At 40.3% G+C, this 15,669-nt stretch overlaps 1 protein-coding gene across 1 annotated transcript in view; it reads right to left on the minus strand.

Annotated features, from left to right (window-relative positions):
• LOC142383730 (protein arginine N-methyltransferase 8-B) overlaps positions 1-14,483 on the minus strand; it is a 31,021-nt gene extending 16,538 nt beyond the window's left edge. Inside the window, exons 1-3 of the mRNA XM_075469394.1 lie at positions 13,854-14,483; positions 9,872-10,117; positions 8,358-8,513 (exon numbers count right to left, since the gene is read on the minus strand). Coding sequence (XP_075325509.1) covers positions 8,358-8,513; positions 9,872-10,117; positions 13,854-13,922 — 471 coding nt within the window. The 5' untranslated portion in view covers positions 13,923-14,483. The remainder of the gene's footprint in view (positions 1-8,357; positions 8,514-9,871; positions 10,118-13,853) is intronic.
• Between the last annotated feature and the right edge of the window lie 1,186 nt (positions 14,484-15,669).

The following is a 15,669-nucleotide window of genomic DNA, read 5'->3' on the forward strand; positions in this document are numbered from 1 at the left end:
CTCACAGGCATGTCTAAGGTGTGTGGATATCTTTTTTACACGAAACATGACAATATGATTAAAAAACAGAAGGTATCTACCCATTTATGACAGAAAGACAAGAAGTGAGATAAAATATCTATCCAGTCTTCATTATTTAAAGACACCTTTGTGAGACTTTTTCTTTTTTACTGTGATTAAGCTGTTATACCTCACAGCATGTTTATAACTTGTGTGCCCATTAGCAGCAGGTAACTATCAACGGAATGATTACCATCTCACATCTTGCCCTGAGGTTCATTTAGCAATGCAGGAAGTGCCCTAGAGTCAAGCTGGAAACAGTAACGGACGGTAACTGAATATAAAGTGAAACAATTTACAAGAGGACATGTCACTTTCACTGAACTGCTGCCAATGCTAATTAAAAGTAATTAAGGTTTAGATTAGTTACTGCTCGGCAGGAACAAGTCATTGAGCCCAATGGAATTTCAAGATCTAGTTTTATTTCTCTTTTGACATTTTACTTTAAATCGCCCTTACCCAACTGCTCTTTTACTGCTCCATTTTCTCTCCTTGTAAAATGACAACTCATCAAATTTATCAATAACTTCTTTTTTCTTGCCTGACATATTGTCTCCTTCCTACTCTGCGCAAAAATGCACATCTTAAGGGTGATATACGGAGGTCAGCCTTACCAGAAAACGCATAACAGGTTCGTCCACATGACCACAACACAAAAAGTGTCACAATCCATGATTGTAAATTGTGAGAAGAGAATATATCCTTAGGCTGTTGACAGTCATATAGGTTGTTTGTTCATTCCCCTAAATATGATCCATATCAGCATTCTGTGAAGTACCACCCACAGAAGCAGCAGGAGGGGAAAAAACATTTCCACATCAAGTCAGATTTCATTCTCAAGTTTTTCCTTTGAGAGGCCAAAAAGATCCTCGTAAGGAGGCAAGTTTCCACACGCACTTTCAATTATTCGTACGTTCATGACACTTGTTCAAAGTCAAAACATGTCAACTCAACTTCTGAGTTACGTTCAGTTGATCAAATCAAATCAAATCAAATTTATTTGTATAGCGCATTTCATGTACAAACAGTTCAAAGTGCTTTACATAAAATAAAAGCAATGCAGCAGGGAGTGCAAGAAGCATTAAAAATACATAAAATAATATAAAGAGAAACAAATAAAATCATTTAAATGAATTTAAAATCAGGCAACAGTCTAGATAAGTTAAAATATATTTCATGCATGGACACATGAGAACAGAAATGTCTTTAACCTGGATTTAAAAATGTCTACATTTGGTGAAAGTTTAATCTCCACTGGCAGTTTGTTCCACTTATTTGCAGCATAACAGCTAAATGGTGCTTCTCCATGTTTAGTCTGGACTCTGGACTGGACCAGCTGACCTGAGTCCTTGGATCTAAGAGCTCTGCTGAGTTTATATTCTCTGAACATATCACAGATGTATTTTGGGCCTAAACCGTTCTGGGATTTGTAAACCATCAGCAGGCTTTTAAAATCTATTCTGTGACTGACTGGAAGCCAGTGTAAAGATTTTAAAACTGGTGTGATGTGTTCAGATCTCTTAGTCCGGGTTAAAACTCTAGCAGCAGCGTTCTGGATGAGCTGCAGATGTTTAACGCTCTTTTTGGGAAGTCCAGTTAAAAGAGCGTTACAGTAATCGAGTCTACTGGAGATGAATGCATGGATGAGTTTCTCCTGGTCTATTTGGGAGAGGAAACCTTTCATTCTGTTGATGTTTCTGAGATGGTAAAAAGCTGCCTTGGTGACAGCTTTGATGTGGCTGCTGAAAGTCAGATCTGAGTCTATCAACACTCCGAGGTTGCAAACTTGGTCAGTGATTGTAAGGTCCCGAGTCTCAAGATATTTACCAACGCTGACCCTCTTCTCTTTTCTACCAAACAGAATAATCTCAGTTTTGTCTTCATTTAATTGTAGAAAATTCTCTCTCATCCAGGTGTTTACTTCCTCCAGACACTGACACAGTACGTCTGCTGGGCTGCAGTCGTCCGGTGACAGAGACACATAAAGTTGTGTATCGTCTGCATAACTGTGATAATTGATGTTAAAATTCTGCAATATCTGACCCAAAGGGAGCATATACAAGTTAAACAGAAGAGGTCCAAGAATTGACCCCTGGGGGACTCCACAAGTCATGGCCACTCGCTCAGATTCATAGCTGCCAATTGTAACAAAATAACTCCGGCCTTCTAAGTAGGACCTGAACCAGTTAAGGACCGCTCCAGAAAGTCCAACCCAGTTTTCCAGCCTGTGCAACAGGATTCTGTGATCTACAGTATCAAACGCAGCGCTGAGGTCCAACAGAACCAGGACTGAAACATTACCAGAATCAGTATTCAACCTGATGTCGTTTAACACTTTGACCAGAGCTGTTTCAGTGCTGTGATGACGTCTGAAGCCTGATTGAAACTTATCAAGACTTCCACTTTCATTCAGAAAGTCGTTGAGCTGGTTAAATACAACTTTCTCAATAATCTTGGATATAAAAGCGAGATTAGAGACAGGTCTGTAGTTGTTCATCATAGAGGCATCTAGAGTTCTCTTCTTTAGGAGTGGCTTAATGGCAGCTGTCTTTAGTGACTTGGGAAAAATGCCTGATGCCAGTGAGCTGTTAACTATTTGTAGGAGATCACTTTCTACTGAGGTAAAAAGAGTTTTTAAAAAGTCAGATGGTATTATGTCCAGAGAACAAGTTGTTGATTTCAGATGCCGAACTGTTTCCTCTAGGATTTTTAAATTAACAATATTAAATTGTGACATAACGTCAGAGTTATTTCTAGGTTTTAGACACAGATTAGTTTTCTTGTTTGTCTGTGTTGCGTTAATGTTTTGTCTAATTGTTTTGATTTTTTGGCTAAAAAAGTTGGCAAATTCATTGCATTTCTCAGTGGAGAGGAGGTCTGGGTTTGACTGTTTAGGAGGATTTGTGAAATTTTCAACCATAGCAAACAGAGTTCGAGACTTGTTGACATTCTTATTAATCATTTCAGATAAATGCAGCTGTCTGGCCTTGCACAGCTCATTGTTATAACTACGCAGGCTTTCTTTGTATAGCTCATAGTGAATCTGAAGCTTTGTTTTCCTCCATTTACGTTCAGCTTTTCTGCATTCTCTTTTCAGATTTTTGACCGTAGTGGTGTTTCTCCATGGGGTTTTCTGTTTGATCAAGGTGCTCTTGATTCTTATCAGTGCAACAGCTTCCATTACATTAAAAATTTTCAAGTTAAAATGATCCAGCATTCCTTCAACCGACTGCACTCATTGTTGGTAACATAACTATGGCCTCCCTAAACTGAGCACTTGTTTTCTCATTGATGTACCTCTTCTTAACTGAGAAGCTGGTTGTTTGAACATTCTGAGTAATATGTAAATCAAATAAAATACAAAAATGGTCAGACAAGGCCAAATCAGTAACAACAACAGAAGAAATATCAACACCTTTAGAAATGACCAGGTCCAGAATGTGACCTCGAAGGTGGGTAGGTTCTGTTACATGCTGCCACAAACCAAACATGTCCAGCACAGAAGAAAATTCTTTGGCAGTACCATCCGTCATATTATCCATGTGAATGTTAAAATCCCCGGTCAAGATAAAATGGTTAAAATCAGTCGAAATAACAGACAATAATTCAGAAAAATCATCAATAAAACTTGCGCAGTATCCTGGAGATCTGTAAATGATTAAGAACAGGATTTTAGGAACACCCTTTAAAATAAAACTCAGATATTCAAAAGAAGTGAATTCACCAAATGATATCTCTTTACACTGGAATGTATCTTTAAATAAGGCAGCCCCCCCCCCACCTTTCCTCCCATTTCGGCATTTATCCATAAAACTAAAGTTTGGGGGAGCTGCTTCATTAAGTAGCACTTGTGCTCTCTGTTAACCATGTTTCTGTCAGAAAAAGAAAATCTAAATTGTGTGAAATTATGAAGTCATTAACTAACAGTGACTTATTGGACAGAGATCTAATATTAAGTAAGGCTAGCTTTGTGGAGTTTACACTGGTCTCTGTTGTATTCTGAGTTGTTCGTGGTACCGTTAACAGATTAGATAAATTCACCCAGCAGGTTGACTGTTTTCGATTCCTTCTTTTACTAACTAATACAGGAATCCTATTGGGCCCCAGCTTGTTCTCAGAACAGCTGTCAGAAGTCGGACTTCTATAGCAGGGACCCTGAACACATCATGGCATGGTATCTTTGGTTTGAACAGTGCTATCTTTGTTTTGAACTCTGGGTGTTGTGCTGCTCCTTGAACATCCTGCACATCCCCTTGTGTCCTGCTCTGCCAGGACAGATGATGTAAGAGGAGGAGGAGGGGGTGCCCTGCGTTTCTCGGTTGATGGTGGTCGCTGGAGTCCTGGCTGGGATAGAGACATCCTTTTGAGACCTTGGGTGATGTGGAGTAAAGGGTCTGGTGAGGGGGGAGGGCTGGGGGTTGTTTGCCTCGCTGCTGTGTCCTTCAGTCTAATCTGTACAGTCATGTTTGGGTTTGCCGTCCCAACAGCATGACGTAAATGTGCACCAAGTAATCTGCATCCAGTTCGATTGGGATGCACGCCATCAGCTCTGAAACGCTCCTTACAGTTCCAAAAGATATTAAAGTTATCAATGAACTTAATCCCATGGGCGATGCATGCATTTGACAACCATGTGTTCAGGCCAAGAAGTCTGCTGAAAAGTTAAATTCCTTTACCCACAGTAGGAATGGGGCCAGAAATGGAGACCCGGTGTGCTCCATAGTGACACAGTCTCTCAAACAGCAGAGAAAAATCCTTCTTCAGGATCTCAGAGCCAGTCTTCCTTCTCAGAATATCAGAAGACCCTGTGTGGACAATGATCCTCGTGCCATCTGGATGAGTAGACAGAATGGTCGGCAAAATATCTATCAGTTCCCTGACTGATGTATCAGAAAAAGTTATATTTTCCGTCTTTGCCATTCTGACATGCTGTGTTATAGAGTCCCCGATTAGAATGGTGTCTATTCCTTTTTGTGTGGAGGTGTCGATCGCTTCTGTAGTCCTCACCTTGGTTGTGGGATTTGGGCTTCTCCTGATGATCTGATTAGCCCTAGGCTGAGGTTTGGGGCCATTTCTTTTGTTTGTCTTCATGTTTGTCTTCATGTTTGATAAAACGGCAACGCTTCACTAAAACATTTTTGTCACTTCTTAGGCAGTATTGTTAACTTAGGCATTAACAATACTTAGTTAGGATTAAAAATGGATCATGGTTCTCTTTAAAGGAAGACCATCACTCGAATGGATGCGAGTCTGTAGGTTGTTTTGGTTACTTACATGTAAACACAAGTTACAATGAATGGATGGGAGAGGAAGAAGAAAGGTGTAAGTTCTGTGGAAAACATTGTGCAGGATAAATTTCAAACTAAGAATGAGTATCTTCTGCCCTCCATCCTCCTTGTAAGCATTGTGGTCAGATTAACAGAAACGATGAGAACAGTGGATGTCATGTTGAAGATCAACATGCTGATGTATCAAAATTTAAACTACAGCTCTTCAGGGATGAGGGTGAAGTAATGTCCAATTTTGTTTTAGTTTTTATTGTGAACTGCTATGTTTTGCATGGTGGGCCACAGTACTATTTCTGGTTCTGTCATAACATTGGGTTTCTGAGGTGCTACCAGCACCAGTATTGTAACAGCTGAAGTGTTAACTTTGGACACTTCTTATAAGGAGCTCTCTAAAAAGAAGTCATGGAAGAATGAAGACTTTGGGCGATATTGTTTTTAAAGGCAGAAATTGACTCGATATGCTCCATATCCAACAAGCCAACTGACTGATCATCAAATTAAGATATTTCACCTTGTATTTTTCTTGTTTATGTTCAACTCACCATAACATAAATACAAGGATGAAACTCTGGCTTCATCTTTTGAACAGAAGCCGCTTTCCAACTAAGCAAGCACACGGGATGCAACAACTTTACATTAGGTCTAAATTTGGTCTTTTTGGAGTAGCCCTGCTGTATTCTCTGCCAGTTTTTAATAAAGCACTGGTCAGGAGGCTTCTGGGGCCTCTGTTGACCATTAAACAGTAGGCTGTGCCATCTGCAAATATAGACAGTAATGTTCTTGTTGCACAAGATGTATGTATTTGTGCACTCTCTGGCATACATGTGCTCATACTACTGTACTGCTGGTGTGTGATAAAAAAGGGTGCATTGATTCCTCATCTGTTTGTGAATCTCAGTGGGAAGAGATAGCCATTAGAATCCCACTTAATTGAAAATACTGAAGCCTCGAAGTGTGTTGACAAAGGCGCTCCCTCGCACATTGCTTCTTGCACATCTCACTAGTGTCAAGAAGAGTCATTCTCACTGTTGTCATCCCTGTTGGCTGCCACTAGTCCTTTTCTCCAGATACTAGCGAGCACGCATTTCTAATTCTGCTCAGATGCCTTTGCACATTTTGCTCTCTGGCTTAACCTGACCCCTTTAAAGGGCAAGTGACTGTTTTTGATCACTTCCGCACATGTTATATACCTATAAAGTGCCCTATAAAGGGTTAACTTACGCATAAGAAGTTCAGCAAGGCAAGTGGGGGAGTATCAATTTTTGAATATCAGTAATATTTCAACTCAAATGTATTCCCTTTTAGTTTAGTTTAAGTTAAAGTTAAAACTTTTAAACTTGATTAAATGGTTTTAAAACATCTTAAAGTATTTTTGATTGCTGGTGGGCCGTGATGCTAATTTCTACATACAACAAACAAGGAACCCTATTTCTTAAAAAGTATTGACATGGCTTGAATGAAAAAAAAAGTAGTTTTCCCATCTAAAATTAAATTTCCTACATAATTGTGTTTGTTTAGCTGTAGCTGAAGGACCCAAAGATCACAACCCTTCATTGTAGGTTTTTGGCCTAATCCCTTGCATACAAATATGCAATATTATATATTTTGATATAATTGCAATTGTATTCTCAGTAATGTTGTTATAAATTTTCCTTGCTTGCCCCCACATACTTTCACAGCAAGGTTAACTCTTCTCCATCTTTATTTCTGATGTATGTTGAAAGTATGTTTCAACCCTGTTCTCAACTGGTTGAAATAGAGTCTGGATCCCATTTGTGGGATCAAGTTCAGAAATGCCCTCCTCTACAACTTGAGACTTTGAAGCCATAGTCTGTGTTTTTCTCAAAGTTCTCGAGATCTGCCAAAAAGCTTAATGCACTTGAGACAGAAAATAAGTAGCCAAAATGTCTCATTGGCTTGCTGCATGCAAAACTTAAACAACCATTTTACTTTGTCTATGTCCATCTAAATGTGATGCAGCAGGCTGTATTCAAACTGTAAGACACTTCAGCATTATCTTGTTTCCGTTTACTAAATAGAAGACTATTCTAACATATTCTATTCTTAGTTTTACTTTTCAATGATATTTCTCTAAATCTTCCTTCTAATCATTTAATAATGAGGTACCTGTTGTAAAAAAAATACTAAGAACGTGGCTCTAAGATAATAATTCAATTACAGCAAAGACTATTATGAGAACATTCTGGACCCAGAATTAAGGTGATCACTTTTCGTATTTCTATAAGAAGATCAATATGATGAAGTGGGTGGTCTTCAGCCCAGTTCTTTAACCTCCCAGCTTATCTCTAACATCAACCTTTAAAAGCTTAAGTTATGACAAAGTTACTGCATTTGGTGCAGAACTCAAACTGAGTTCAAATTAAAGATTAAATACAGCTCTGAAATCTCTGAAACCCCATTATGTGGACAAAACCTGGCCAGATGGAAAGCAGGAACACAAATGTGAAAAGCATCTAAAGTACGAAAACAAAATTATGGAGACAAGGAGACAGAAATGAAGCGAGACAGCTAAAGAAAGAGGAAAAACTAGTGCAAGACTAGAGGTAAAGACATACACAAACATAGAATGTTAACCAGAAGCTCAGAAAAGGTCTCTTGACAATTATAAGTTAATCATTTCTCTCCCCGAGGCACATGCACTCTGTGTGGAGCCACTGTACAAAAATAAGCTCCACATGGTCCTCCTAGGCTAGCGGTAAGCATGCAGCCTGTGTTCTAAGACATGCCCTGACTAACAATCACTTCTGCTCTAGAAAACAATAACAGTGAGCGCTCTCAAATCGTCATCCCGCCTGAGAGGCTGCACACTTTTATCACCTGCATGTCAGATGAGACATTCCTGGAAGTTTATGGCGAGTCTTAAGAAAATGGTTAAAACGTACTGTAAGTTGTGGTACAGCAGCAAACATACAGATGTAATATATAGTGTCAGCCTTAGATCCTGATGAATCAAGATGATCACTCTACAACAAAGGAAACACATCTTACCCCATACACGTGCTTTGCTCCTGCTTTGGCTGCAAACATGGAAAGGATGCCAGTCCCACTTCCGACATCCAACACTATTTTGTCCTTGAAGACATGCTTGTTGTGGTACATGGCGTTCCTATAGGTGAGCGTCCTCACCTCGTCCTTCAGCATTTCCTAGTTTAGCGTACAGTAAATAATATCAGGAATATGTAGCTAATGCTAACCTGCAGAGAGTGAAAACTTTGTGCTGTAATGAAAACATTTGGGATCTGGATTTGCTGTGATATCTACAGCAGAGCTGTTACAACTAATGCACAGCCTTTGCTTAATCTCACTCTGTTCCCCCTCAGCTGTATGGTTTAACACTCAAATCCATAGCTGGTGTTTCGGAATAAGCTGAGTAAAGCTCGAGGTTCAGTCTATCATGCTTCTCTTTTTTTTGTGTGTGTATGTATGAGTAAGAAGAAAATGCAGAAATGACAATAGGATGATGCTCTTTTTCACATTGATGATTCCTGCCTCCACTCCTAGAATTCAGCTGAACTGTGAGGGTAGAGGTAAAAATACAGAAAAATGAGAACATCAGCTTGAATGGTGGCGATATGTGATTCCCAAAGAAAGAAAGGAAAATTTGTAATATCTTTTATTATGGCTCAGAGTTGGTCAAATCTGAAAAAGTTTTTAAATTGTTCCAATCTTTCACATTTTTCCATCAACTCCACACAGTCTGGAGCTCAGCTGAGCTTCTCAGGCTGAAACTCCTCTCAGGAAAAGTTCAGATCTCGTGTTCTTAGAAAGAGGAACAGGATTACTGCAGAACCAAGTCATCTCTGAAACTCTGACATAAAAATCCTGGTTAAAAGGTTGTTCGAGCAGGTGAGAGCTGCAGGCTCGCTTCAGAAAAAAAAGACAAAAAACACAACTATTGCTTTTGTATCTTGCCAACATAAAAAATGGTGGCATGGTACGTTTGTTGCAAAACGGGGAAAAAGAGAAAAGCATGGACAGCGTACAGGTTTTGAATTACTCATGTCCGCAGTTCTTCTGACTTCTCTCTAAAACTGCGAATTTGGACTTCCATTTTGCAATCACTACATTCTTCCCTCTGGAAATAATGACATTTCAACCATAGATTTGATTGGTGTGATGTGTGGCCACGGCAGTTCTGCTTGACCATTTCCCAAACTGTTCATTAAAATGTCAGCTTGCTCCATCTTAATTTTAATCTATTTACACATGGATTCCACCGAGGAGATTACATGTGTTTGTCCTTTTTACAGCTAACAACGTTTTTTTACAGCTAACGACAAGATCTTACTGAGTGCTGGCAGTGTAACGGCACATCCATGTTGGAACTTCTATTAAATTTGGTGTAGAAATAAAGAAATATTGGATATTTTTTTTGATGCTGTGTTACAAAATGCTGTGACAATTATAACTCATATATATTTACATATGTTAAAATAGATGTAAAATAATGCTAACACTGTTATAGTTAATAAAAAGACATAATAAAAGACATGCAGTTGTACCTCATGAATACCAAAGTGAGCATAAGAGTCAAAGTAGTAGTCTCTCGAGGTCATCTCCTCTGGGTTGAGAAACTTGGCCATCTTGCCCCGCCCAGGACAGCTAGGGAGGCTGGCAGCGTGGGGCGTGTGTGGTGGGAGAGGAGGCCGAAGGGCATGCTGGATAGAAGGCACAGGCTTGGGCAAGGAGGTTGGCTGTGCTGAGCGAGAAGGAATTATACGGATCGGCTGTGGTTGCGGCTGTGGTTGCTTAAAATAGAAAAATAAAGAAGAACATTTCATTAAGGCTGAGGAGTCTTAATTGTTGTTAATTTGTAAGAAACAAAATAAGGATCAGTATTAACACCAGAAGATTTGGTTTGTGTTGATGAAGAGTTATTGGCTCTGACTCATTACCAGTTTCTTACTGTATTTGTGTCTGTATTCTTGCCTTTCAGCTCATGTTGCAACGATATGTCTGGTGAGTTCCCAGAGAGCCCACTGAGTCTAGAGAATACGCCGACAGCTGACATGAAGTCAGCCTGCCTGTCAGCAGAGAGCAGAAAGCTCTGCATTGCACAGAAGGTACGCCCATAATGCCCTGATTATCACCTATAAGGCCTGCTGGGAAGGTCTCACCACGGTGTGTGTGAGTTGGTTTGTGATAGAGGGAAACGGAGGGAGGGATGGCGAAACAGACACATGCGTCTCATTGCTGGGCCAGTAATCCATTCTGCTGTTTATTCTCATTCCAACTTTCAGTCCTCTAAAAATAACTGAGGTGCTGTTTTAATATTGCTGAGAATGATGCTTCGCTATTTGAACAAAAGACTTAATATCTTGTCTTAATGAGAAAACAAAGAGCAAAACAGTACTGCAAGACCTCAATATGTTTTGGTATTCAATATGACCTTGGTTTTTAAATTCTCTATCATTTTAGGGATATCTTAAGAGTTTTTCTGCCAAGGCTAACATATGTTTTCATGCAGTTTGTGTAACAGCACAACAGAAGAACACTAAATGTCATGAGACCTGGAGAAATGGAGCATGGGCAAAGGAAAAGCTCATTAGTGCATTCACCTTGCAGAGGACTGCAGTCTTTAAGTTCCTTTCCAGTTGCCTATTCACATTGCACTTATACAGATTCATCTAGAAAAACTCTTTTTGTCATGCACCTGCACCGTCCCTAAATTGAAATGACTAAATAAAAATGATTCTTTATATGTTTTAATTATGCTTCTCTATCTTGTGGATCTGCCTCCCAAACAGCCCCTTTTCCCTGCGGTGGTCAGGTTATTTGCTGAGATTACAGCAGAAACATCTTGAAGGAAGTTTAGCTCACATGCACATCCTTTAGACAGAAATCAGTTTAATTGAGTGTTATCTAACAACAATGAATTCATGTAGTTTCACATAATTATTTTAATTCAAATATATATATTTAATATTACATTACTCAACTAAGTTGGCCATTATTCATTTCATTTCTGTGAGATATCTCAAACAGATGAAGTCATGCTGTTGTACCTTAAAGTGACAGGACTGGGTCCACTTAAGGTTTTCTGTCAGCTGCAATAAATTTTTATGTTTGACAGAGCTGATTCTTCTCCTCATCCTTTCCCACCCTGTCCTCTTCTCCTACCCACATCCGTGCCTCGGAAGTGCCTATCATACAATATTTATCTACCCACATTTCCTGCAGCAAGGTCTCAAATGGCACAGACGTAGACTAAGAGCTTAAGAAAATAATGCATGAAAATAATGGGTTTGGATCCATGCACAACAAGGTGCTTTCCCCATAAAGCTGTTGGTTAATTGCTTTGGTCCACACTGAAATAATCCCATTTATCAAGGGTGTTCATGTGGCACCATCAATGATAATCTATTACAAGGGTATTTAGGACAGAACGTCTCCCCTCAGATAAGGTTTGGAGAACAGACCCCTCACTCTTTCCACCTTCTAGCTTTTGCTAAATTCTCTAATGCCTAATTATTGTGATTATGTGGTTCAATCCCATACACACTTAGCAACTGAGCCAAGATAACCACATATTGCTGTTTTACATATTCACACTACACTAAATACATAAATAGTCTTCCCAAAGGTGTCATTAGTTTCTGATTCAAAAAATCCCCCCCCCCCCCAAAACTAATGGATTGAACTTAAGTTAGAAATGTATTCTGTCAATGCAGATGTTGGGCTGAAGAGGAGTCACCTAAGTTCACTGTGGCATTATTCCAAAAATATTTGTGTAATGGATGTTCTTCATTTGCATCATCAAGACTTTCCACTGAGCTAAAGTTACACTGTCAGCTGCATACTATTGCAGGTGCAAAGACGGCAGTTACAATACTGGCATCACCAAAAATTGACCACCTTAAAACCTGGCGCCACATAATGGTTGTTTATGGCTGCTAGGTCTCTGATGTGCAATTTACAAAGTTAAATCTAGCGAGGTTTGCATATGTGACACATTAAAGCAAGTTTAAGATTGCAACATGATCAGAAAAGAGCAGCTGCAGTCAGCAAACCTGAGATGCCATATCACGGAAACGAAAAGGTGAAACATGTCCCTTCATTTGCCCCCATAACAGATAAACACATTCTGTTTCCAACTGGATCGAGATCTCAGCGCTGAGGTGAAACTTGTTATTTGAGAAGGACGCTTCTATCATTCCTTCTTCTGCACATGAGGGGACACACAGTCACTTTGTACTTGTTAGGCTGGTGAAGTTGGCCCCTAAACTCTATAGATAGTAAAATGAAGGTGGGATTTATTGTGTATACTAAAAATTTGTACCAAAATAACATTGGTTGTAGTTGCTGTAAGGAGGGCTTTTCATATTGGGAAGGAAATTGGCATCGTAACTTTTCATGAGAAAAAACCCCAAAAGTGATCCAACAGTTTGAAAGGAGAATTGATCCCTTGGAATTGTACTACTTTAGTGCATCTCCTATTGCAGATATTCCAAAGCCACAGAGAGCATCAGCGATAGGGAGATATCCCACTTATAGGCCTATCACTCACTTTCTGCCAGAGACCCATAGATAAAATATTGTGAGTCTAAGGATGGTTTATTTTGATCATTTGTTTACAGGATACTTTTTGTGATGAATTATATATATAACGAAGCAACACGAGGCAGACAAACTTCAGAGGGCGTCTGAATCTCTTAAACGTCATTATCGGCTAAATCAACATTTCTGCAAAGCGCATCGTGAATACAGATGTGCCACACGGCTCAAAAGGGAGCTCACGTTGAGCAGTGCTAGATTTATGGCTCGCAAACAGCAGCATTAGAAGATGATTTCTGCGTTTTAAAAAAACGCATAAAGAGGGGCTCCGGGTGGGGAATTTATTAAATTCGCCTGGCACTCCACTTTTTGATGAACTGCTTCACACATCGACAACCAACATTCTCCGTTTTCTCTGCAAAGTGCTGCAGTACCTTGGACAGCGCAAGTGATTCCCATCAGAGCGAAGAAGCAACACACTGTCCCGTTCAATCTTGCATGGCTTGCAGTGGCTACACCACGAAGTAAACGCATTATTTCAACCTCACAAGGTTTGAATACCTTATATTTAGGATGTGTTGTTTTCAGACATTGTCTCGTGGATCATTATTGGAGAAGGGATGGAATGCAGAGCACATACTTCTTGTAATATCCTGTTACTGTCCCTTCTTTTATAAATCAAAGTGATGGCATTCAGCTCCTCGAATTGAAATCTGTGCACAGCATTCTTACCTTGGTAGATAAATGATTAGAAAACAATGAGAGGTGTAACATTCATGCAAATATTAACAATTGGACCGGTCAGATTGCCGTCTCACTCTCCGGACAGTCCGCATCCTGCGACCTGTCTGAGGTGCAACTTCTATGAACATCACATCCTGCAGGACTCATTTAGCTCTCAAACAAACATCGAAGGACCGCGCACTCTCATTCTCAATAGATTAAATCAAATTGGTGTTTTGGGGGGGATTTTTTCTTCTCAACACTTACCTCACTGCTCTCAGACTCCGCCATTTTTCTCCTGAGGAGCATGCAGCGGGACGAGTGCCTTATTCCCATAAGAGCCCGCAAAAATGTGCGCCCGCACTTCAGAGAAGTAAAGAGAAAACAAAATGATGCACTTTGCTATTTCCACGCTCCTTAGTTTTTACCATAAAACCTCTCTCATTCACATTGCAAACTGCAGTGCTCTTTAAAAACATGTAATACTGTGAAAAGACACTAAACTACATGAGGTCCTGAGAGCAATGCAGCCGCTGCTGTGACAAAGTGTGGTGGATTCCATGGCACAGAAGTTTGCAGTCCACCGGTTTGCTTTTGGGGGGAGCATGTGAGAACATGGCAGCACTTGGGATCAGGTGAGATAAGACTGATCGAAATGCAACATCTTGTCCCATGGCCGAGCAGGCGCAGACAGGATTCTCAGAAGACTGTCGCGCGAAAAGCCGCAATTAGGTGTAGGCTACACTGTTTTAGCCTCAGTTTGAATGGTCGCTCTACCGCAACATTGTTTCTAAAAATAGTCCCGTTGCTGCTTGACAGAGTGGAAAGACCTGCCGCCGAGTGCACGCAGAGAAATCTGATGACTCTTGAAGTGTGTCGGAGAATTTCTTCTGCCGCATTTAGTACCATCATGTGTGGTGTAGAGCTCATTTGGATCGCAGGCAGCTCCACATGAAGGGCTGGACTGGCCAGAGAAAGTTGGACTTTGGGCAATCACTGTTGAACATCGAAGGCAAGCAAGCGAGCACATAGTAGCAGGGAATTACCATCGCTTATTCACCGACTGAAGGTTAATATCAGAGCCGGCCGCTCTTTGCACGTGTATTACCCATGCTATACCCTCGCCCTCACTTCAGATATTACTCACACCTTTCAGAGATGCGTCGCTCTGCCTCTATTATTGCTAAATCATAAATGTATAGCTCCTTTTACATGCCATTGCAGTAAAGCCGGTTTGTTCTTTAGATTGTTTGACTTTGTCTTACCCAGAAAATCTCCTAGAAAATCTCCTGCTATTACACCTGTCCTTCTAGCCTCCCTGTGACTGATTTAGTTTGATAAATCCCTTAGACGCCACGCTGAGTGGAAGAACAGTTTCATACCATGACACTACCGTATCTTGTCTCTGAGCTTTTGCATTTTGCACTGAAGTCTATTTTGAGGAAAGGCCATCCCTCTCTGCCACCCACACCACGCACTTGTTACATTATTCAACAGAAAGGGAAGGCAGACACACACATCAGGCACCAAGATAGAAATCTGCCCAATGGCTCTTTCTTTGTCGTCCTTACTTTATGCCACCAGACCACATGGATAACAGGGATACACATCAGTACTTGAGACAGCCATAACAGACTCCAGCTGGGTCTGACATGAATGTCATGCAGGTTTTCCATCTTAAAACTGGACTTTGACTAATTTAACTTTGATATTGAGGTGTCTGATACTCAAGAGAACAGTTGAAAGGACCATCTCTAAGGTCGCTGAGTACATATGCTCCAAACACGTCACTGATGAAGGACACTGAGTGCATGTGTCCCAACCAGAGATAGCATATAGTCAAATAAGGAGATTCTGAGGAAAATACATTCCAAAGGCGTGAAGCCCATATGCATTGTTTCCTGGCAGATGCCTGGAAGAGAAGAGACCTGGAGCATCTCCACCATATAGGGATAAATTAACACCCATAAAAAGAATCACCCTCGGGAGGACAGAGATTTCATTCGAACAATTGGGCTAATCTCTCCAGACTCGATGCATCTTTTCTGTAAATTCGAGACGGACCTGATGAATGCAATAAAGA

This window comes from Odontesthes bonariensis, chromosome 7 (genome assembly GCF_027942865.1).
Source record: "Odontesthes bonariensis isolate fOdoBon6 chromosome 7, fOdoBon6.hap1, whole genome shotgun sequence".
NCBI classification, from domain to species: domain Eukaryota; kingdom Metazoa; phylum Chordata; class Actinopteri; order Atheriniformes; family Atherinopsidae; genus Odontesthes; species Odontesthes bonariensis.